The sequence below is a fragment of the Plecotus auritus genome, assembly GCF_963455305.1.
Source record: "Plecotus auritus genome assembly, chromosome: 3".
Lineage (NCBI taxonomy): Eukaryota > Metazoa > Chordata > Mammalia > Chiroptera > Vespertilionidae > Plecotus > Plecotus auritus.
The window spans coordinates 30,964,618-30,989,172 of NC_137772.1; the positions used below are offsets into that span (position 1 = coordinate 30,964,618).

At 44.1% G+C, this 24,555-nt stretch overlaps 1 protein-coding gene across 2 annotated transcripts; it reads right to left on the reverse strand.

Moving 5' to 3' along the window:
• Positions 1–1,037: 1,037 nt before the first annotated feature.
• LAMP1 (lysosomal associated membrane protein 1) lies at positions 1,038–21,912 on the reverse strand. 2 transcript variants are annotated; one of them, XM_080662052.1, is made up of 9 exons: positions 21,552–21,912; positions 15,822–15,946; positions 13,714–13,930; positions 13,449–13,607; positions 4,514–4,833; positions 3,687–3,812; positions 2,520–2,586; positions 2,281–2,451; positions 1,038–1,999 (listed from the first exon to the last, which is right to left on the reverse strand). In XM_080662052.1, exons 1-9 carry the CDS (start codon positions 21,601–21,603, stop codon positions 1,860–1,862), a joined length of 1,377 nt encoding a protein of 458 aa, XP_080518178.1. In that variant the 5' UTR covers positions 21,604–21,912; the 3' UTR covers positions 1,038–1,859. The 2 variants fall into 2 exon arrangements, with proteins under 2 accessions (XP_080518178.1, XP_080518179.1); XM_080662053.1 differs by having other exon boundaries at positions 15,822–15,943; positions 21,552–21,763.
• Between the last annotated feature and the right edge of the window lie 2,643 nt (positions 21,913–24,555).

The window sequence follows — 24,555 nt, forward strand, 5'->3', positions numbered from 1 at the left end:
TTCCCTGAAAGGAACCCAGTGATGGAGGTTCCTTCTTGAAATGTAAGCAGCTGCGCCTCTAGGGCATGGTCTTATCATCCGGGTTGTCTGGGATCTTGGAAATCTTTGCCCTTCCAGACACACACTACTTCTACACTGGCCATTTCTAATGTTCTCTAAATCCTGAAACACCTGCTAAGACCCGACCCTCAGCCAACTGCTGGTTTCTCAGTTCTGGATCAGGCATAATGTGTCCGTACTGTCCAGACTGGGGAAATGAAAATCCAAGAACCTTATGGTGTACTAAGGCTTGTGGTCATGCCGCTGCCTGCAGGCTCTGGACCTCATCCCCAGGCAGCTTTCAGAATGCCTAACTGCAATCCTGCTGCATCTTGGTATTCGTCACATGGCCCAAAACTGCTATGCTTGGTTTGAAACGGAATGCTACCGAGTTAAGGACCACCAAGGGCTATCTCAGCTATACAAAAGAAAATTTCCTCCCGCCCATGTGAACAGCAGATTCTGGGGTGCAGGTGGTCAGGGATACTCCAGTCCAGGGTCACCCAGCAGGCAGGCTGCCCTCAGCCTGAGCCACCAAGGCCCATAGATCCTTAGAGGGCACCAATATTTGCTTCAAAGTTAAGATTAAATAAAACTTGAGTCTTGAGCCCCTGCTCTGAAAGCTCCACGCACAGCTAGCAGGGCCTGCAGCAGGACCAGATAAGGCCCATCTTCAAAGGGTGACCCTGTTTCCAGAGCCGCATGTTCCAAACAGTGCAGCAGTGCAGCGAGGGAACCCACACACTGCCCTTCTTCCCCTCCTCATTCCCATGGAGTGGGTAGGATGGCGCTATGGCTGCATTGTCACAACTGAAGACCGATCTTTAGGCACGACTCATGTTCTCAAATTGCCACCAGCAGACTGGCTACACATCAGCTCTCCTAGAAGCAGGGTGGCTTGGGCAGATTCCCCACTTGCAGTTGTTATTGGCACCACTCCACCCCAGCTTACCCACTGCTCTCCACCATTCATCCCGAGAGCTGACAAAAGCACAAGGTCCAGACAAAGAAAGAAAGAGACATTTTATTAGCATTGTTACAGCAATGCATTAAATGAAGGGATCCTCAGTGCACAGCCCACCCGAGCTGCAAGCGGATAAATCAGAGAGTGAAACCGATTATTGTACACAAGTGCAGACACAGGATCACCCTGAACCTCAAACAGAAGATTGAAAATCACTTTACAAAAAAAAAGTAAGTAAAAATAACACCCATTTTTCTATTTAAAAAAATGCCAGCTCTTGAGTGCAGAGCATGGAAAGACCAATTGCTTTAATGCTCAGCTGTGCAGCCTGTGGGGGCCAGGCCTGTCTTGGCTTCTAAAGCGTAATTTAAGCATTCCAGAGTTTCCTCTTTTGAAGTACTTCTGTTTTAAAATTTTCTTTCTCTACTAATTTATTAACTGTGTCAGTCTAACAGTTAGCCAGCCTTCATCAGTTGTAAGTGTTAAGAACAGAGAACCTCCCTTTGTAAGGCTTATATCTGAGTCAAAAATGAAGAGAAACTAAACAAAAGAACCTTAAAAAGTCAAATGATAGTGGAGCCAGTGCCCATTTAGAAAAGCACTCTTACCATCCCCCCTTAAAGTTCTACTTTGGTAAATATTAACCAGTTAGCAAAATATTTAACCCCATTAGCAAAATTAACACCGTCATTGCAATAGTTACTCTTTGTGCATAGTAAATGTTGCAAGATGAACTTCACATTGGATAAAGCAGATCTGAAAATCAGTTTGCAATAAAGTGTGCCTCCCTCAACATCAACCTAAGCTCAGGGAAATGAACAGAGAGCCCTGCAGCATCTGCTCGTCTGCGGCCAGGCTAAATCGTCTGGTAGCCAGCATGGCTCCTCTTCCTGCCGATGAGGTAGGCGATGAGGACGATGAGGACCAGTCCTGCCAGGGCACCGCCCACAGCGATGGGGATCAGCATGTTATTCTCATCCAGCTGACATTCTTCCACTGAGGAGACAAACGGGAGCACACCATGTGCACGTGGGTTGTCACCATGTGGATCCACAGAGGCCTCTCCCTCCTCTCTACCTCTGCCCACTGCCACACCCAGCAGGGGAGGATTATACCAGGGAGGGGGCTCCAATTCCAATTAATTATCACTTGGAGAAGCTCCTACAGAGAAAGGGAACCTGCACTCCCAACCCCTCCCTGCAACACAGAAGCTAAATAGAACCAAAGCCTGCTGAAGCCCACTCAGAGTCTGAAACGTTGCCTTCAATGCTACTTACCAGACCCAAACTTGTCGCCTTCTACCTGGAAAGCCTGGACCCACACTTTGAAAATGTTGACAGAAAAGGCATCTGTGACCCAAATATGCTCCTCAGCGTTGCACTTGTAGGAATTTCCCATAGTTGCCTGAAGTGCTCTCAGCGAGCTATTGGAGGCCTTGAAGGTGGGGTCTGCAAAGGCAGGTGAGAATTAGTGCTCTGAGACACCGGGATGGGCAGGGGAATTGTGGGGATCTTACCTTTGGCGTCAGGAAGAGTCATGTTCAACTGGATTTCTTTCAGAAAAAAACGGCTAGAACTGGCATTCTTAAAGAGAAGAAGATAATCCTTAACCAGTCAACAGATTCACATATTTGTTGTAAACTTTGGTAATAAATTTGATCTCTCATATTTCTAAGCTTTAGAATGAAACTGAAGAGTATCATGTCTGTAAAAGGCATCATATAAATATCAAGAACACAAATTCTGATTAGTTCCTTCAAGATCTTCTTACATAATCAGATTTTATGCTAAAAAGACTGAGGAAGCCTTATTCTTTTTTTTTTTTTTTAAATATATTTTATTGATTTTTTACAGAGAAGAAGGAAGAGGGATAGAGAGTTAGAAACATCGATGAGAGAGAGACATCGATCAGCTGCCTCCTGCACACCCCCTACTGGGGATGTGCCCGCAACCAAGGTACATGCCCTTGACCGGAATCGAACCCGGGACCCTTCAGTCCGCAGGCCGACGCTCTATCCACTGAGCCAAACCGGTTTCGGCTGGAAGCCTTATTCTAAAAAGGTAAACTCTGCCCCCCGTCCCCCAAATGTTTACTGAACTTTAGGGAAGTTAAACTTTATTATGAGAAACACAACTGTTAAACAGTTCACCAGCATAGTGCATTATAAGTATTCATACATTGTACTTCTTATTCTTCCCATGTTATTTTAACTTTATGTATGATTCTTCCCAGGCAGGTATAAAGAAAAGAGGTACAGAATACAGAGATGCTGCTTCTCGGTAAAGGGGTGAGGGAGGCTGACCTGAGCATCCGCCCTGAAGTCGCCTCTTCCTTCTCTGCAGCCATACAGACTGTCTGCAAGTCTAGTGCTAATGTCTGATGAATAAATTAATGAAGGTCCACTTGTAAACAAGAAAGGGGGAGGGGGAGCTAAGGGTCCAAAAAGACTGACAAAGGGAAGGTAGAGAAAAGACTCCTCCTTCCCAAGGCAGGGCTCTGGGTTTCAGGACCTGTGTTCAGTTTCATTCTGGCTTGCACATGGTGTGCTCAGCTTAGGCACTGTGGCCACAAGATACCAAGTGCGTGAGCAAACACAGAATAAAAACCACAGTGAGATGCATGCTAAGATGCCAGGCAGGTCTGGCACTGAAGCCCCCTGAGGGAAATGAACATGGACACTCACCATTCCAAATTGGAAGGCAAGGAAAGTGCTGGTCTCACTCTGGAGCTCCAGGGTCACCCGCTGGGTAGTGCAGCTCCCACCGACTTTGGTGTTATCTGGGTTAATGTTGAATACTCTGGTCATAGTCTACGTAAGGAAAAGCAAACAAGTTACCATTCCATCTCCCACCCTGGGTCCCCTATTGTTGAAAAACAAAAGCAATCCTAAAAAACAGTAACCTCAAGGTCACTTTCACTTTAACCAAAACTGTAAGAAAAATACTAAAAGTTTACACTAGTGCAGATTTCTGGAATCAAAAACAATTTTTAGTGCTACTTCTGGTTGCTACTTTCAAAATGGCCCATACCCATGGGAAAGGTAGTAGATCCTAGTGCCCTTCTCACCCTGTCCCCCAGCGGTCACACACTTTACCTTCATCACAAGCAAGTTATATGACATATCCCCACAGAGTTTGACATTAGGGAGAAATATTATTTCAAAGAAAAAGCATAAAAATAACATTTAAATGGCTGAGTGGTAAAAATTATACTAAGTTTAATATTCTCTCAGAGGTCAGCAAACTTGTTCTATAGAGGCCAAACACCGCATGGTTTATGCTTTGTCTCTGCCACAATGACTTGATTCTGCTGTTTCAGAGGAAAGCTGCCATACTGTGACAGGGGTGTGCATGGCGCTGGCAATAAGCTAAGTACAGATACAGGCACATTGACTTTTATTCCCTCTGATTTATATTCTGAAAGGCTGTGCACACACACTGAATTCCAACCCTCGTGTGCACCAACACTGCAGCGCACAGAGAGAAAGGGGCTCCTTGGGGCTCAGCCTACCTTGTCGTCCTTCTTCTTGTAGGTGACATTTAGCTGCAGCCCCATGCTGGCAAGCAGACAGGTTCCGTTGGTGCCACTCACGTTGTACTTGTGCACTGAGGGGCTCTCAGGCACTGGGGATGGTGAAGGGTGGGGAGGGGTTGGTGAAGGGTGGGGAGGGGTTGGTGAAGGGTGGGGAGGGGAAGGGTGGGGAGGGGAAGGGTGGGGAGGAGATGATGAGGGGTGGGCAGATGTTGGTGAAGGGTGGGGAGGGGATGACGAAGGGTGGGCAGATGTTGGCGATGTTGTTGGGGAAGGTTCATCTTGCATACAGCGTGTCTCTGGAGAAATAAGGAGGGATTAATCATACTGTTCACAGGAAGGAATTCTGATTCCTTAAAAACAAGAGCCAGAGGAACCCTGAGTTCCAGCTCCCTGAGCTCCTTGTAAACCCTAGCAGACTTTCTCAAATAGCCCCACCCCTCAGAACAGGAGTAAATTATATAGGCAAGCAGCTGAGGGGGACGGCAGTGTCCAGTTCACTTGTCTCCACTCCTGCCACTGCGTGATGGTTCTAAGTGGACACTTTCATTTCATCCTCGGGGCAGCCCCATGCTCACAGATCTATCCCTCTCCTGCCTGACAAACCTTCCCTTCCTACTGTGTGGTCAAGTTAAAAACCATAACTCTCTCACATGCCAGTGGGGCAGCCAGACACACACCACTTGAAATAGCTCTCTGAGCTATTATTGCATGATGCTGGAAACAGGCACAGAACAGCAGAAGAGGGGCCTGGAGCTCACAAGCTCAGGAGGGACAGACAGACACCAGACACACAAACCTAAAGCCATTAGCACAAGGCCCATGGGAGAGCAGAGGAGGGCCTTGGAAGGACAGGTGGCAGGTTGCCCTGCAGGCTGAGACTGGAGCTGAGACTCAGTGCACAGGGTCGGTCAGCTGCTGTGGATTTTTATTTGGGACAGGGTGTTGAGGGCTCCAGCAGGCACTCTCATGTAGGCAGAAGGCCCAGTAAGTGTGAGAGCAAAAATCCCCAAAGAAGAGACAACAATCCAGGACCTGAGGGAGGATGGAGTACAGACAGGCCATAGCAAAGGGACTTGGTGACCAGGAGAAGTCAGACTTGTGGGAGAGGTGTCTGTGGGGAGAGGCCACATTGTTCCCCCAGAGGAGATGCTGAGGAGCTTGAATGGGATTCTGTTGCTCAGAATTTGACCCACCATGATTGTTTACAACAAAATTTATATTCAAAATCAAAGCAAATGGAACCCACAGTGGAATAGCTCAAAATTTTCTACAGGGACAGGAAAGAGGTGCTTCCTGTGAAGATTTCAGATTACTTAACATTTTATAACACCTGCAGCACTTCTAGGATACCACAATTAGATTCTTTCTCTTACCATTTTGTTTCTGTGGACTACCAACAAGTTGAATATAATATTCATACAATTTCTATCCAATTCTGACTCTTCACACAGTTTTGCTAGGCTGAACTAAGGAAGCTGGCTCAGATATCCTGGTAGGGATCCAGTCAGTAGTTTGTGTAACTTTAGAGCAGGCGTCCTCAAACTACGGCCCGCGGGCCACATGCAGCCCGCTGAGGACATTTATCAGGCCCGCCGGGTGCCGCTGCCTGTCCTGCTTAGCAGCCGACTCGTCCGGGACCCGCAGTGCGCATAGGAATTTGTTTATAGTTTTTTTTAAAACTATAGTCCGGCCCTCCAACGGTCTGAGGGACAGTGAACTGGCCCCCTGTTTAAAAAGTTTGAGGACCCCTGGTTTAGAGTAAGTGAAAACAGGTGGTGGGTAAACTAAAATGAAACTTCAATGTAACACTTTCAGTTGCCAATTCTGCCTCCATATCCCATCTACTTAGGGGAGGAGAGATAGAAAACTTTACTCCACAAAACTGTAACACAAGGAAAATTCGACATACTTTCTGGAAAGTTCAATTCACCCAGGATCCCTTCAATCCCTTCCCACAATGTAATCTTAGAGAGTCAAATGCCTTTCTAGACAGAGGATCCCTAGTCAGAAAAATGCAGAACTTAAGAAATCTGTAAGGATAAAATGCCCTCTTCCTTCTGAGTTATAAATGCAAAGTCCGCTCTAACCAATACCAAAGCCCTTCCTGCAGAAGACTCACAAGCCACAAGGGAGATAATCCTATATAATAAAACCCTAATATGCAAACTGACTGAACAGGCGAAACAACTGGTCATTATGATGCGCGCTGACCACGGTGGGGTGGGGGGGCAACGCTCAACACAGGAGCTGCCCCCTGGTGGTCAGTGCGCCCACAGGGGGAGCGCTGCTCAGCCAGAAGCCGGGCTCACGGTGGGCGAGCATGGTGGTGGGAGCTTCTCCTGCCTCTGTGGCAGCGCTAAGGAATAGCAAGCCGAGTGGTAAGGAGCAGCGAGCAGGTGGGCGGTAAGGAGCAAGGGGTCCCGAACTGTGAGAGGGCGCAGGCCAGGCTGAGGGGGAACCCCCCAACCCCCCGTACACGAATTTCATGCACCAGGTCTCTAGACCTATATAATAAAAGCCTAATATGCAAATTGACCGTACAGAACGACCGGTCACTATGATGTGCACTGACCACCAGGGGGGCAGACGCTTAACGCAGGAGCTGCCCCCAACCCACAGGCCCAAAGCCAGCCAAGACAGGTGCCAGCAGGGGGCCCCCAATCACCCCACCAGTTGCCCTGCAGAGGGAGGCGACCGGCGGCAGCGTGGTGCAGGGCCTGTGAGCAGGTAGCACCAGGCTGGCCAAGGCAGGTACCAGCGGGGGCCCCCCTGATCACCCCTAATTGCCAGTCAGGCCTAGGGACCCTACTGTGCACGAATTTCATGCACCAGGCCTCTAGTCACAAATAGAATGCACTGAGTATATTCAGTGCCACCTGTGGGAAGGCCTCTGGAAAGACTAGGGGATCCAGAAGTTGCTACTGGGTCACCATTAGTTTTCCCCACAAAGAAAACAATGGGAGAGGAGGGTGCAGGGCTGTGCAGATGCCTGCATGGGACTCACCCCAAATCCATTAACCAAGTGTGGGCTTGGGCCCAGAAATCCAATTCTGATGAACAGAGTGAGACTCATTCACCTGCCTTTCTCCAGCCTCCAGACAGAGCATTCCAGAATGATAAGCATCTACCCTACTTTTGCAGACCTTCAGGAAAGAAGATACCTGATTTTCTTCAGAACTTATCCACATCAATAAAATTGACTGGAAAGTCAGTGCAGCCTTGGCTTATTATTTATTTCCTTTTAAAATAAAATCTCTAAATAGGTGAGTTTTTTTTTAGGTAAAATGATACATATGTAAAGGCAAAATGAACAAGGACTTTTTGGTCAAGGCGACTACTCCACTACTGTTAAGTACAACCACAGAAGCCCACTCTAATGACCTGAACATGCAATTTATTTAATAAAAATTTTACCCTGATACACCAAAGTTGTAGCTTCAATCCCTGGACAGGACACATACAAGAACCAACAAATGAATGTATACATGGGTTACACAACAAATTGATATTTCTCTCTCTAAAAGTCAATAAATAAAAAAATAAAAACTTTACCCAGGCTTTTATAACCAAAAATTTAATGATTTATTACAAACATGTTAACTCAACAATTTATTAAGGATCCATGAGTAGAACAGAGTAGGAGATACAAAAATATGCGTAACATATTTGGCATGGAATCTTTTCCTTGAAACAGGGAATTTAGTTGACAAGAAAAATATTTAAAAGTACCTAAAGCACGCCTGGCGTTGCTCAGTGGTTGAGTGTCAACCTATGAACCAGAAGGTCACGGTTCGATTCCTGGTCAGGGGACATGCCTGGGTTGTGGGCTCGATCCTCAGAGGGGGTCGTACAGGAGGCAGCCAATAGATGATTCTCATCACTGATGTTTCTGTCTCTCTCTCCCTCTCCTTTCTTCTCTATGAAATCAGTAAAAATATATTTTTAAATAACATAAAAGTACCTAAAAATCACCCTGGCCGGTTTGGCTCAGTGGATAGAGTATCATCCAGAGGACTGAAGGGTCCCAGGTTCAATTCCAGTCAAGGTCACACACCTTGGTTGCAGGCTCAATCCCTGGCCCTGGTTGGGGTGCATGCAGGAGGCAACCAATTGATGTGTCTCTCTCACATCTATGTTTCCTTCTGTCTCTCCCCCTCCCCTTCCATTTTTCCAAAAAATCAATAGAAAAATATCCTCGGGTGAGGATTAACAAAACAAAACAAAGTACCTAAGAATCAAAGGAGTGAAACTGGCACAAAAGGAGATAAAAAATGAGAAATGGCTCAATTCTAATAAAAATCAAGTATTTTAAAGCAATTTATGCTGTTATGGTAGTATATGAGGTTAGTTATGACAAATCTACTTTTAGGGAAAATGATGGTCTCTTTAATTAAAAAAATAACATTAATAGCAACCATTGTCCAAAAACACCCAGTAAAACACTGAGAATAGACAAAAAGTAGTGGAATGACATGCTGGCTGGCTAGGCTCCCCAAAGATCAGACTCTGAGTTAGGGTCATAATAAGTTGAGTAACCTTACAACATGTTAGCAGTTGAGTTTGTTTTTAAAAAATATATATTTTATTGATTTTTTTTTACAGAGAGGAAGGGAGAGGGATAGAGAGTTAAAAACATCGATGGGAGAGAAACATTGATCAGCTGCCTCCTGCACTCCTCCTACTGGGGATGTGCCCGCAACCAAGGTACATGCCCTTGACCGGAATCAAACCGGTGACCTTTCAGTCCACAGGCCAACGCCCTATCCACTGAGCCAAACCAGTTAGGGTAGCAGTTGAGCTTTAAAAACAATTCAGATTGCCCTGGCTGGTTTGGCTCAGTGGATAGAGCGTTGGCCTGTGGACAGAAGGGTCCAGGGTTTGATTCCAGTCAGGGGCGTATACCTGGGATGCAGGATCCTCCCCTGCCCAGGCCCTGGTTGGGGCACGTGCAGAAGGCAACCAATCGATGTATTTTTCTCACATCGATATTTCTCTCTGTTTTTTTCCCTCTCTCTAAAAAAAAAAAAATCAATGGGAAAATATCCTCAGGTGAGGACTAAAAAATTCAGATCAACTTCATTAGGTATATAAAATGTCTAATAACCACGTTGCACACCTGAAATTAGTATATATTGTATATCAACTAACTGAAAAGTAAATCTCAGATCATGTTATCAATTACTATATTATACAGTGTAGATCCTTCCTTTTTTTTTTTTTTTTTTTTATTAAAATATATTTTATTGATTTTTCACAGAGAGGAAGGAAGAGGGACAGATAGTCAGAAACATCGATCAGCTGCCTCCTGCACACCTCCCACTGGGGATATGCCCGCAACCAAGTCACATGCCCTTGACCGGAATCGAACCCGGGACCCCCCATTCCGCAGGCCGACGCTCCATCCACTGAGCCAAACCGGTTTTGGCTAGATCCTTCCTTAAGGAGCATCAGTCCATATTTGAGATCCAGAGGCTTCAACTTCTCCCTACCCAGCACCTCCATCCTAAACAGCTGCCTACATATCCTAGGACCCAGGCCACTGGAGGACCATATCCCATAAAACAGTGTGTCAAGCAAGAAGTCACGGTTGTGTGAGAAGTGATGTAGGAGCAGCTCTCGACTTCACCCAGCCTTCCTGGCCAATGATAAGAGAAGGAAACTTCAATTTCTACAGGACACTCATGTAACTTTAGGATGCTTCTTAACCCTCCTCAGCCCAGTAGATTTACTAAGAGAGTGCTCTAGTGTCTTTGAAAAAGAAGTAAGATTTCCTTTCTAAAGTACATACATATTGGCACAGGTGGCTTTAACAAAACTGAATCAAGCTTTGATAAGAGGGGACCACCACGAAACATGGGGAGGTGGGTACGATGTCTTAGACCCGTCCCACAGTGAGGGTGAGCTCAATGACCAAACGTCTTACCACCAACTTGAAGGAACATGGTGGGTGGCACCCATGAGCTCCAAATAACCCAGGATTCCCAGGTTGGAAAGCCAAAGCCCCAAAGCCCCAGGTAACCCCATGTAGGACAGGAGCATACCTCTGGGGAAAGGGCTATTGGCTGGGGTTCAGATGTCAGGATAGCCTCACATTTGTACCTTTTCCACTTGGAATCACATGCATATGTCCTCCATTGGGGAAGTAATTAAAATGTAGGATGCTGGCAGGGGAGACAATGTGCATTTGTGGGGGTGGGGGATATGAGAGAAATCTCTGTACTTTCCAATTTTGTTTTGAACCTAAAACTGCTCTAAAAAATAAAGTCTATTAAAAAAAAAACACCAAAGTAATTAATTTACCCCAAAACAAAATTAGTCTCTCTACTGTCACATCAGCTTTTAAACTAGAAACGGTAGTCCTGTTACAGGGCTCCACTGCCCGTGTGAACCCCGGTAGCGTGACACCTCACTTCAAAGCACCATACTGAGGAGCCCGCTAGGGGAGGCCTGGTCATCTCTGTGTTCAGAAGCCTTCGAAGCAAAAGAAAACAAGTTGGAAAGTAAGCTGTATCTTCGGCCACTTTCAGGCCCAATTCTAGTGAGGTCCCTGCACTGAACCAGTAAGCCAGAGATGCTATTATTTCCTAAGACCTTCTGACAGTTTTTACTTTTTCCCTTTTCTGCTCTTGAGACCTGAGACAGAAGACTGATGCACCCCAGGTAGTTGGGAGATTTATCATTGTGAACACAAATAACTTGAAGTATTTAGCTTGTCGATCTAACTGCCACTGGCTTAGCTACTGTCTGACTAAAGTCACCTTTCATCTGCCTGAGGAGGTGTACCTTAGAGTGTGCACACACCTGGACCTACTGCCTTCAAACACTGCTCACACCAGCAGAAGAGGAAAAGTCCTTGCATTCCATCACCCCTTCCTTGGGAAGCTGCATGCTCACCCAGCCTGCCAGGCCCAGTTTGAGAAGAGGCTGCTTGGTGGAAAGGTCAAGCCCATTTCCTTCAGAATCTCCTGTTTCTCCAGCTCATGCAGATCTCCACTGGTAAGCCCTGCACACTTGCTACTAGTTGTATTTCTCCCAGTTACACTTGGTTTCTTTTAGACCTAGCCCTGTTGCTAACACTCTTCCCATTAGGTCAGGGGTCAGCTAATTTTCTCTGTAAGGGGCCAGATACTAAACATTTTAGACTTTGTGGCTGTCGGGTGTCTATTCCAACTCAACTCTGCCACCATGAACATGAAAGCGGCCACAGAAATAGGTGAGTGGATGATCATGGCTGTGTTCCAACAACACTTTAGTTATGGGCACTGGACTGCAAAGAATTTTCACATGTCACGAAATATTCTTTTCATTTTTTTTTAACCTTAAATTTTAAGCATAAAAACCATTCTTAGCTTACTGGCTATACAGAAACCAGAGGCAGGCTGGACCAGGCCTGCAGCCCAGTTTGGCAGCCCTGCTAAGAGTACCCCTGTCTCTGAGGACTGTAACAAGCTGCACAAAAGGGCCGACTGGTTCATCCAGCTAATTAGCTCTGGTGATGGTGCAAATTAGCCACTCTCCAACAGTCACTCTGAGCCTTCAAGCAAGACCACTAGGGAACAATGCAAATCAAAGCCCAGCAGGTCTATAGAGTAGGAGGAGGTTGGGGAGATATATGATGATGGAAGGAGACCAGACTTGGCGTGGAAAACACACAATACAATATGTAGATGATATGTTATAGCATTGTACACCGGAAACCTACATAATCTGATTAACCAATGTTACCCCAATAAATTAAAAAAGATTAGAATGAGGCGCTGTTTTTTTTTTTTTTTTTTAAATATATTTTTTATTGATATTTTACAGAGAGGAAGGGAGAGGGATAGAGAGCTAGAAACATCGATGAGAGAGAAACATCGATCAGCTGCCTCCTGCACACCTCCCACTAGGGATGTGCCCGCAACCAAGGTACATGCCCTTGACCGGAATCGAACCCGGGACCCTTCAGTCCACAGGCCAACGCTCTATCCACTGAGCCAAACCGGTTTCGGCGAGGCGCTTTTCTTAACACACCCTCTAGCAGGCAGAGACAACTTCCCCAAGGCAACCAACCCCTTATCCCCTCACTCTTTAGAAAAATAACACTAATCTGTTAGTTGATTGGTAGAATTTGGGGAAGAGAATTTTTTTTTTTAATATATTTTATTGATTTTTTTACAGAGAGGAAGGGAGAGTGATAGAGAGCTAGAAACATCGATGAGAGAGAAACATCGATCAGCTGCCTCCTGCACACCTCCTACTGGGGATGTGCCCGCAACCAAGGTACATGCCCTTGACCGGAATCGAACCCGGGACCCTTCAGTCTGCAGGCCGACGCTCTATCCACTGAGCCAAACCGGTTTCGGCGAGAATTTTCTTAAGTCAAAGTAAAATGACAGCCCTATTTCTTACTCTGTGCCTGGCACTGAGAGACCCACTTTGCATAAATTTCCTTTTAAATCCTAACAACCTTCTAACACAAGTTATTATCCTTATTTTACAAGTGAAGGAAATGAGAGGTTGACTACCTTAGCCAAGACCATGGAGCTGGGTTGGCAGGTGCCTCGTGAGGTGTGAGGGTGTATGTCATTATCCCCTCAGAAAGGCACTCAGAGTCCTTTCACCATCTGCCCCTAAGGTCTGCCTGAGCTCCCTGGACTCCAATGGCTCTAACAAGGGAAGACCCAGAGAGGCTTTCAATTGCTTTGCCCTTTTACCCCTTTTTGATCAATTTTGTCCTAATCTAAAGAGGTCATCTCTAAAGAGAAAAAAAGTTTGGTGGACAGCTCTTCTAAGACAGAAGCTGCCTGCTCTGTCCCCAGCTACACAGATGCTCATCCATACCTAATTCTCCCAGGCACCAGAGCACAAAGCCGCTTCTGCATTCAGTGAAGTCAGACTAATGACATTAGGGCCAAGGGCAGTGTCTTACCTTCCTTGCTGAAGTTATCATTTGAAAGGTATGCCTGGATGGTGGCATCAATGAACGTGACAGTTACATTATTCATGTGGATCTGGTTGCTGCTCACACATCTGTATTTTTTATTTATGTCTGCCATGATGTCAGTTATGGATTCTGCAGTCTTGGGTCCTATATTAGAAAAGAGTAAAATTTTAATTACTTAGTTAAAAGTAATTTTAGACAGTACCCCAAACCAATTTTCTTCACTTCATAATTGGTCAATTTTTGTTCTTACCCTGGGAGCTTGCATTGGGGAAAATCTGTGTGTCTGACAAGTTATAAACAAAACGCATCATCTGGACACTGTAACGTGTAGCATTTCTTGCGAAACTGAGGGTCAGTATATGTCCACTTCCAAAAGCAATCATGAGACTGGGGTTAGAAGCATTCTCTTTACCACAGGAGCTGCTATTTAATGCTTTTGCATCAGGTGGCAGGTTGAAGGTCGAATTCTAGAACAAACACAATGTCAACAGAACCCAATTAGAATGTAGGTTATTAAAGGGATTCAGAAACACTAAATAAAGATATTTTGTAAGTATGACATAAACTCAGTTCCTCAGTTCCATCTCAGATGGCACTGTTAAGGTATTTTTAATATAAACAAAGTCACAAAGAAAATCAGCATTACATTTCAGTAAGAAAAGCAATTCAAGCCCTGGCTAGTGTGGCTCAGTTGGTTGGAGCATCGTCCCCTGCATCAAAAGGCTGCTGGTTCCATTCCCAGTCAGGGAATAATATACCTTGGTTGCAGATTTGATTTCTGGTGGGAGCACGTTGATGTTTCTCTCACATCAATGTTTCTCTCTCTCTCTCTCTCTCTCTCTCTCTCTCTCTCTCTCTCTCTCTCTCTCCCCCTCTCTCCCCCCCCCCCCTTCCTCTCTCTCTGAAGATCAATAAAGCTATACTCTTGGGTGAGGATTAAAAAAATAAAGTAATTCAAGTGTTAGAAAAGGTGACTTAATTTTTCATATAATTACAAATTCTTCATTAATATAATTTTAACTTGCAACAGAACAGAATTAAAACTAAAATTATCTTAGTAAACTCAAATAATTCACATTGGGTTTCAAGATAAAGTGTGTATTTTTATTTGAAAAAGGCTATTACTACTTGTTTGCCATAGAAATGTTTGTTTAAAGAATATGTCTGTTTAAACAAAGAAAGGGTGTTTACACAGAATTGTTTGAATTTACTATTATATGCAAAACAAACAACTAGAAAACAACCTACTGTCCATCAAAATGAACTGGGCTGACTAAAATAAAAGAACTATAGTTAAGCTGTATACAGATGCTGTCCTAAAAAAAGACAGAACTACACAAGGTGATGAAGACATGCTTTGCGAAATAGTGAGGCACATGACTGCATATGGATGATCCCATTTGTGTAATAAGTAATATGTAACAAGACAATATTTTAAAAATCCAAGCACAAAATATAGTGAATAGAAATGAAAATAAAAGGTGCTTGGACAAGTCTTTAGAATTTGAGACTTTTCTACAGAACAAAACCTTCCCAGTTTTCTCCTATTTTTACAGAGATCACAGTTGTATCTAGACCAGTACAAATGAATTAATAAGGCTGAGCAGCTGGCACAAAGTCCAGAGTGCGCTAAAGAAACTGCTGATCTTCCTAGCAATCCTGGGCCCCACCATTGCCCTTTGAGTAGTAGTAAAAAGATATGACGCTTTCAAAATGGAGATAAAGAAAAATGGTGGTTACAAGAAGGAATTGAAAACAAAATTTGAATTAAAGATATATTTAAAAGAGTACATGGTAAATAGAATAAGTGAAATGTCATTAATAGGTAACTGACTAAGGAAGAAATACAAATGCTGTTTATTTGTTAGAAATGCAAAAGCCTATCCTGTAGAAGTACAGAGTTGTTTTAACAAAACAACTAAAAACATTTATCAAATTAGCACAATGCTTATGGCATTGCACATCAACTGTTTATATACAATTGTGGAGTGTGATACTTTATAGAGAATAAATTCAACAGATATACTTAACTACCAATAGTGGGATGGTTTAACAAATTAGGTTGATTAATATAATGAAATATTACAAAAGATAAGTACAAAGAAAACTGGGAAAAAATGCTCATAGTAAAATAGTGAAAGCAGAGCACAAAATGGTTTGTATATTTTGATTGCAACTTCAGTATACAAAACAGCACAGGCTACTGAGGAGCTGAGAAGGAACTATGCACACATTAAGATAACTATGTTAAGGAGGGATCATTTTTCAAACATTTACTTGAAAAATTTTAATAATCTTCTCTCTTTCGTGTTCAAACACACACACATGCATGCACGTACACAATGTGCTGTTTCCTACCTTAGAGCCACTCTGGGTATTATAGTTGGTCAAGAAGTCAGCAGAGAAGTTGGCCATTATACAAGCTGTCCCGTTGCCATCCTTCACCTCAAAGAACACTGCTGATGCACCATACACAAGGCCTGCTAACTCCAGGAGAGACAAAAATTACCAAACATCTTTAAGAAAATATTTGGGGTACTTCTATTGTCTTCAACTGTAGTAATAATGGATTTTGTCAGAATACTTATCAGGAAGTCACATGTTAATTTCTGGGTCACCACGGGGCATAAGTGCTCTACACTGGTTCCTCAGGAAATTCCATGGGAGGCACAACTCAACCTAAATATTGACCTTCTACAGAAATCCATGGAAGAGCTGATGGTATCTTTCACTGTGGACTTAGATCTCTATTTAAAGTTAGATATGTTTTTACCTCCCATGGACTGGTGGTGTGGAAGAAAAGTCATGGACTCAAAGATCTAAGATTTTTTCCCAATTTCAGAAAGGTTCTCAAAAAACAGTAATTAAATTGAACCTGGACTTGGCTGTGTGACCTTAGGACTTTAGTCAATCTGTCTAGGTAGGGCTTCCATATGCCAGGGGCATGGGACAGAGTGAAAATCTCATGGATCTTTCTAGCTTGAGAGTGATCACTGCTAAATATACCTCTTTAAGTAAGTTCTCAGGGCCAGTGCCATCTCTGGCTTCTTCATATCCCACCACCCTGATCAAGCCGTTTAGTAGCAAATGTAATCTGATCAGTATGGTACAGAAGTAGGTAATTTTACAAGTGATACATTTTAGTACATTGTTCTTTCATAGATGGGTAAAATTGGTTTAAAACCAAAGAGTTGTCAGCCATCACAGTGTACTATAACATTCAGAAGTGGTGTGCTCCTCCCTGTCTCTGCTGCTACAAGCTCCTACATGCCCTTTACCAAGCAAGCATTTTCACACCTGGCTCTGATCACTCTAAGGGTAAAATATGACTCGCACATTCTGAAGGCAGCATACTCAGAGGACACTCAATTAACTTTTCATTCTAAATCCCCTGCCCCTGGCAAAGTAAATGTCTCCAATGAAACCAATTCATTTTACCCTTGAGATTTTCACAAAATAAAATCTTTAGAGCCAACAAGTCAAGCCTAAAGTAAAGAGTATAGCCAGAAACCTCACATATCTTCCCATAAGTCTCTGATAAAGAAAATACCAAAATCTATGTGCATAAAGAAGAGTTGCACCCTAACCAGTTTGGCTCAGTGGATAGAGCGTCAGCCTGCGGACTCAAGGGTCCCAGGTTTGATTCCAGTCAAGGGCATGTATCTTGCTTGTGGGCACATACCCAGTGGGGAGTGTGCAGGAGGCAGCTGATCGATGTTGTTTCTAACTCTCTATCCCTCTCCCTTCCTCTCTGCAAAAAAATCAATAAAATACATTAAACAAAAAAGAAGAAGAAGAGTTGCTACACCAAAATGAAGCAAACTATGGTAAACAGGAAAACCTGTGCACATTTTTTTGTCTGTTTTGATTTGCAAAATTTTAACCCACCTCTGGAATACTCGGGCAAGATTACACTAAAAGCATTTCCAATAAATTGAACATTTTATTTAAAACAGAGAAAATTATTCCATAACTTGTTTTTGACACAGTAAATATTTTTAAAACAAGTGCTTTCTGAGAGGATGGGTAAAGCAATCCAGAGGGAAAAGCAGAGCCAGCCGGTAGAAGCAAAAGCGTGTGTTAAAGCATGGGCGCTTTACCTGAGCCACTGCGTGCCCATGCATATGCTTCCTCAGGCCTGAAACACCCTCACCTAGCCCTGGTCCCTTGGCTGGAGAGTCTGTCACATTCGATCACGTGTGTCATGGGCACAGCAGGTCACTGTCTCCCATGGGAGCACACGTCGGTCAGTTCTCATCAAGCTGACCTTTGATAAAACAGTTCCTGAATCATTAAAAAAAAAAAACCACAAAAAACTTTCTACTGACTCAAAGCACTTCATTTGTAAACATTTCACATTAAGTACCTTTCAATCATACAATTTTTTCATTTAGTAAATATGTTGAGAGGCTGATCTTTCAAAGAAAAACAAACTATTACTAAAACAATGTAAGCTTTAGCAGCACTAGATGCCCACATTCATTCTGGAGAGGCCCAGAAATGTTCAATGATTAAAACAAGAAACTTACCCTAGAAGCCAATTTTGATCCTGAGAAAAATGTCTACAAGAGGATTAGAACATAATATTCGGAGAGATTATTATGTATGTTAATGATCATAGTTTATTTTTTTAAAAGAATTCTGTAACAGTGGCAGTTGGTGAGGAAAAAAAAGACCCTTCTCAAGCCAGTTAAAATGTTTGCAGTAATTTGAGGGGTGTCCCTCTCAAAAGTCAGCTTCCTGGCTTATTAGCAACTGCTAATCTCCAGCAGTACTTCACTCAGGTGAGACCTCGATCATTTCTCTAGGGATTACATAAAGGAGTAACTTTGTCCTATTCCTTTAAAACATTCCTACTTGTTGCCCTAACCGGTTTGGCTCAGTGGATAGAACACTGGCCTGCGGACTCAAGGGTCCCAGGTTCAATTCCAGTCAAGGGCATGTACCTTGGTTGCGGGCACATACCCAATAGGGCGTGTGCAGGAGACAGCTGATCAATGTTTCTCTCTCATCGATGTTTCTAACTCTCTATTCCTCTCTCTTCCTCTCTATAAAAAATCAATAAAATATATTTTTTTAAAAAAACACACCAAAAACCATTCCTACTTGTAGAAATTCCATTCTTTAAAACAAATGCAGCTATGGGAAACATGCCTGTTTGAGAGTAAGAGAGATCTTGATTCTATGACAGACTCCCCTACTACTGTGTGATCTTGGGCCAGTAGCAACTACCAAACCTTTGGTTTAGGTACCGGCAAAATGGAAATTAGAGTGCTGACACAACAGGGTCATTAGAGCATCAAATTGAGCCAAAAACATGCAGAGTGTTCAGTACAAGGCATTAGCACTGATTATATTAGCTATTATTATTTAAAAATTCAGTGCTATACAGACCTCATCTATCAAGTTCATCATTGAACCCTTAGTACCTGACACAAAATGTCAATTATTTAACAAGCACTTGTAATGCACTTGCTATGTGCCAATTATAGCTCCAAGCACATCACTGATAAATTATCACGACAATCTTAATTGGTAGACATATTATGACTCTCCTTTACAGATGTAGAGACTAAGGCAGAGAGATGTTAACTAACTTGTGCAAGGTCACACAGCTAGTGAGTGGTACAGAGCCAGGTCTGCTGACTCAGAGCATGTCCACCCATGCTAGTGTGGGCTGGCTGTAGGGTGAGTGCCATGGCTGAACCATGCTTTCTCTCCAGCATTCATTGAGCAAGCAAATATGCTTTAAGTTATGAAACACTCACTTTTGAAATGAACCACAACCTCTAAAGGCAGGGCATGAGTATGTAGATTTCTAAAAAGCTGACTTATGCATGTTTGGTTAGAGACCACTACTGTAAAACTGAGCACTTACTACGTGTGAGGCATGAGCTGGGCTGTAAGATGGAGAAGTGCAAAAATAATCACAACTCAGCTGAATCAATGCTCTAGTAAAAGAACATGCTGTAGCATGTAGTCAAGTTCTGTGGACACAAACAGAGCGAATACTAATACTGCCTGGAATGGGACTGCAATTTTGTAAATAGTATGTAAATTCAAAATTATGAACCCAAAACATTTCCACCTCAAATCTACCAAAGAATTTGGTTGCAAACTTGGGACAATTGACAAAACTCTCACAAGCAACTGTAAGATTAATTAGCATAAATCTCAATACTTCCTATCAGCGGTCGCCAACCTTTCAGACCTCACGGACCACCAGTGGTCCGAGGACCACTGGTTGGCGACCGCTGTAGTGACAGTTCTTCATTTGGAAAGGGAAAAGAAGCCACCTAATTGACATCAATGGTTTAAAGAGTCACACTCAATTATACTATGATACAAAAGAAGGTGTAAGTAGTTTCTACTCATTAATGCAGGAGAAATTAATTTAGAAGCTTGTTCTATTTTTAGAAAATATGCTTTTTGGTGAAATTGTGTATTAAAATAAACATTATTTTTTAAAAAATAGACCTAAATCCAAGTAAATTGACCTTTTTAAAAAGTTAGATTTTAGTTGAATATAAAACTTAAAAGATATGCAATGGGCATTAAAAAGCTAATTACACACACAATACTCCAAGTTATTGCCATGTAGAGAAGTTATGAACTTTCCCTCTTCATTTTTAAGATGAGTTTTTAAAACATGAAACAAAATATTCAAGTCCTAATGCTTGTGAGCTCTTCTAATAAATCACAATGCAGCCGTTCTGACATGACAAAACTTATTCCAGCAACTCCTCTTGTAACACCTGCCAGTGAAGGGCAAGGCTTCAGGTTTACTGCTGGAATAAGGTCATCCCTTGTGGCTCTTCACGCAGCTCAAAGAACGAATTTTACATAACAGGCAACACAAAAACGGCAAACCAAAATTTATTCAATCACAACAGAATTTTAGAGTAAGATGAAACTTAAGAATTGAAAGAATTTGTGGGCAGGAGGAAATGTGTATCTGTATCTATTTAACTCACGTGAACTCCAATCGTATTTCAGATACTACCACTTAGATAAATCTTCCCATTATTATTTGGGAGTGAGTGAGAAAGAGTGCCATATACAGATGGCCTCTAAACAGACTTAAAATCAAACCACGTAATGGTTACCGTTTAACAAACAGCACATATTCCTCTTTCTTATTAGGACAGACAAATGAAAATAAAATCTCTCAATCAAGAAAATACTGAGCACCTACTGACTGCTTCTATGAATTATACAGAGTGGTGGAGTGCCAGATGCTTCCCAACGTGTTGAGTCCCGCATTTTGACTCACAGGAACCAGCACATAGAACAGTGGCAGCAGCTCTTTACAAGGATCCACTAGATATGAACACTGCCATTGAGAAGCTGAGGCCTGCTCCTACCTCGCATGTTGCCCCCTATGAGTTCTCCTAAACTCCTAAAGATAACTTTAAGTCATTCCAGCACAAAGTTAAATTCGCGGTAACATGTAAGCACTGCAGGCCATACTGAAAAACAGGCAAAGGTTAATTTAAAGCACCAAGGACGAACTCTAAAAAGGCCGGGATCACCACGCCGCCTTGTTCTCTTCTGGTTAAGACCCGTGTTGGAAGCAGCACTAGGTGGGTCGCCCGCTGGGAGCACCGAGGGACCGCGCAGGTCTCGGGGCGCAGAGCCTCACCTGGACCTCCGAGGCCGAACTTGCCCGTAAGTTAAAGAAACAAAGCACACTTTCCAGAAACCACCAAGTCACCCAACTCGTAATACACTTAACATCCCAGAAAACGAGTTTAGTGGCCCAAGGGCGGAACAGGCCCTCGGCTGAGAACCTCCCTCGTCCACCTCTCCGCAACTGGATTCGACTCCCCAGTCGGCGACCAGCGGACTCCAGCCGGTCCCCACGTGAGGACCTCGCAAGTGTGCGGGGACGACTCGCGGGCCCGCCCGTCGCCCGGGCCCAGCCCGCAGCTCCCGGACTTTGTAGCCCCCGGGACTCCGTGTAGTTCTCCCCACCCCGCGAAGCCACCCTCCCCGCAGGCTTCCCGTGCTCCCGAGCCCCACCGCGCAGCCCCCAGACCTCTTGTAGTCCGCCCTCCCCGCAGACCCCGCTCCTGGCCTGACCCTCACCGAGTAACAGCAGGAGCAGCGGCTGCCGCCGGGCGCCACCGGGGGCCGCCATGGGCACCAGGGCCACCGGATCGGGAGCCCGGAGGGGTCGGTGGTTGGGCCGCCGGAGGGTGGGCGCTAGGAAAAGCGCTGGGGGCCGGCGTGAGAGCGGCAGATCCCTCGGTCTAAAGGCCCAGCAGCTGCGGTGCTCGCGGCAGAAAAGAGACCCTGCGGCCGGCTGCGCCCGTCACGTGAAGCGTCGCCTCACCCACGCCATCACGTGACCTCACAGATCTCGCGAGAGTGAGCGGTTGCAGGCGGCCACGCTCCTTCAAGTGCGGTGAGCTCCCCGCGCCCAGCGCTCGCTTCCCACTTGACCTGGAATCGGGTGCGTGATACAAATAGGCAGGTGATCATGGTGCCACGTGACTCGGGCCCGACTCCAAGATCCCTGGCCTAGTTCTCCACGGCCTGAGGCGGAAAGTGGGCGGTGGCTCGGGGTAGAGGAGGCGGTACCCGGGAAACCTGCAGGTGAGGGAGTCGGGGGCGGGGCTGTAAGGCCTGCGGGGCGGAAAGGGATTCGTTTTCCCCGGTACGTGGGAGGTGGCGACCCTTAGGAACCAGCTGGGCGGCCACCAGAGGTTAAGATGAGTTTGAACCGGAGCCGTGCTGAGGGGCGGGCGCGGGGGAGGCACACTCCTAGTAATCCAGTGACTGTTATGGGGCATCCTCGACGTTTGGGAGATGACTAGTCCTACCCAAGAGGAGTGAGGGTTTCCACAGGAACCATTTTTGGGGATTAGGTAGTTGTACGCGAAATCCTGACACTTTTAACTTTGGGACTCCTCTATCCCACTATTTTCACGGAGGATGAAAGTGAAGGTTAGGAAGGAGGTGAGATGTTTGAACACGCTTTTTGAATATTACAATTCATATCTGAAATGAAAACAAAATTCTTTTTTTAAACACTAAGTACAGAATTTAAAGCTAAACAAAAATGTTACTTGGAGGAGATTCAGAGGTTACATTGATCCCCAGCTGTGACACCCACCTGAAGATGTATAGGATCGGGGGTGGCATTTATCAAAAAAGTTAAGAAACATTAGTCCATTCCATATAATCCATACATTCCACAGAAAAGGAAACCGCAGTCTCTCTGTTTCTAGAACCTTCCTAAAGCACCTCTCTCCCTCCCTCCCTCCCTCCCTCCCTCCTTATTGCCTGAGGAAGGTCACTGCCCTTGGTTTGCCGTTCTCTGTTCTCTTTCTCTTTTCTCCTCCTGCCACCCAGTGCCCTGGCCACAGTCACACTTAACCTCCTCTGATTCCAGCCTTTGCTGCCTTGCCCCTCGACCTGATCCTATCATCTACTGACTGTTGTCGCTTTTTTTCTTAGTTCTTGCATTTATTTGCTTTTTGTAGATTTTGTCCAGTTTTCCTTCCCTTCCGCTTCTAACATAGAATCAGCTGGAAAAAGTAATGAAGCTGAGTAGTACAGGTAAAATGAGAGCAGGTGGGCTCTGAGAGAAAGCAAAGACTTGTTGGCTTTTGTTCTGTTGTTTGGGGCAGAAATCTGCTCTTAACTAAAGAGTAGATTTGGTGATATCTAGTTTACGTTTTCAAGGATCTTTTTGGATTTTTGGTTGTTGTTGTTCCAGATGGGGCAAGTGTTTAAACAGCAGAATTCTGCTTAAGTGAAGTGCTATCCAATTGAGGAACACTGTAGGAAAGAGAAAATATTCAGTCTAGGGTTTCTACTTTCACTGTAAAGTAGTTTATGAACAGTAATTTGTTAGCATGTGGTATTGGTCCAATATGTGAAAATGGTATTTGAGCCTCTACAATTTGGGTTGTCTCTACAAAGTAGACTGTTAAATCGAGGTAAATTGGAGAAATTATAAAATATTTTCATTTTCTCCTGATAATGAGAAACTACCAAATAGCCCTAGCCGGTTTGGCTCAGTGGATAGAGTGTCGGCCTGCGGATTGAGGGGTCCTAGATTCGATTCCCGGTCAAGGGCACATGCCCTGGTTGCAGACTGGATCCCAAGTAGGGGGCATGCAGGAGGCAGCTGATCAATGATTCTCTCTCATCATTGATGTTTCTCTCTCTCTTTCCCTCTTCCTTCCTCTCTGAAAGCAATTAAAAATTAAAAAAAAAAAAATCCTACCAAATAATCTTGAGTGTAGAAACAAAAAAACCTCTGAATTGTCATTTCCACCTGAAGCTCCTTCCTATGTTGGGAGAATTACTTCCTTTGTGAATAAGGGTAGTAGACAGGGCTCCTGGTAGAAACTGAAAAAACAAACAAAACAAAAACAAAAACAAAAACAGATGATCACTTTTCCAGCCTTCCTAGCAGCTAAGGTCTGAACTTGGCCAGAGTTCAGCCTGTTAGACTGAATCAGGAATAAAGTGGTTGCAAAGAAGCTAAACGCCTGAGAATCTGGTGTTTGGTGGTGATAGCGGCTACAGCCTTAGCAAAATGGAATTTCTGGAGGCAGCGGTGAAGTGCTGGAACTCCCTGGGTTTGTACTGTGTGTTTGCTGTGGTGCTCCTGCTCTCATACCTGCTGTTTCCCTGGCGTTGTTCTGCATCCTTTTTGGAAATTCTGTGAGCTGCTCAAAGTCTTTTCAGCAAGTTGTTATTCTGCTTAGATCAGTCAGTGCCCATTTCTATTGTGTACAACTTAGAGTCTTTGCCCAGGACATGCTTTGTGTACAGTCTTCTCTTTTTAATATTATAACCTCATTAAAGACTAAAAGTAATGTATGCCTGCAATAGGACAGGGTATAAATAACAGAAAGTCAAAGACTGAAAATGAAAGCAAACACTATATGTTGTAACATTTTTATAGAGTATGATAAAATAATATGGTGGTTTTTTATTGTTTGTTTGGTTTTGTTGTTGTTGAATCCTTGATATGGGCTGGGTTTAATCTATTTCTGATTGAAGGGAAGAAAGACATGGAAAATCAAACCCAATGAATGACTCCATGTCTTCTGACTTCTTTCAGGGAGACAGG

Excerpts from the sequence above, each read along its gene's own strand:
- LAMP1 (XM_080662052.1), bottom strand. The coding sequence starts at position 21,603 with ATGGCGGCCCCCGGTGGCGCCCGGCGGCAGCCGCTGCTCCTGCTGTTA. Across the intron at positions 15,947-21,551 it reads GCTGCTCCTGCTGTTACTCG|CAGGCCTTGTGTATGGTGCA; the intron begins GTGAGGGTCAGG and ends TCCTGGAGTTAG. Across the intron at positions 2,000-2,280 it reads AGGCGACAAGTTTGGGTCTG|TGGAAGAATGTCAGCTGGAT; the intron begins GTAAGTAGCATT and ends TTGTCTCCTCAG.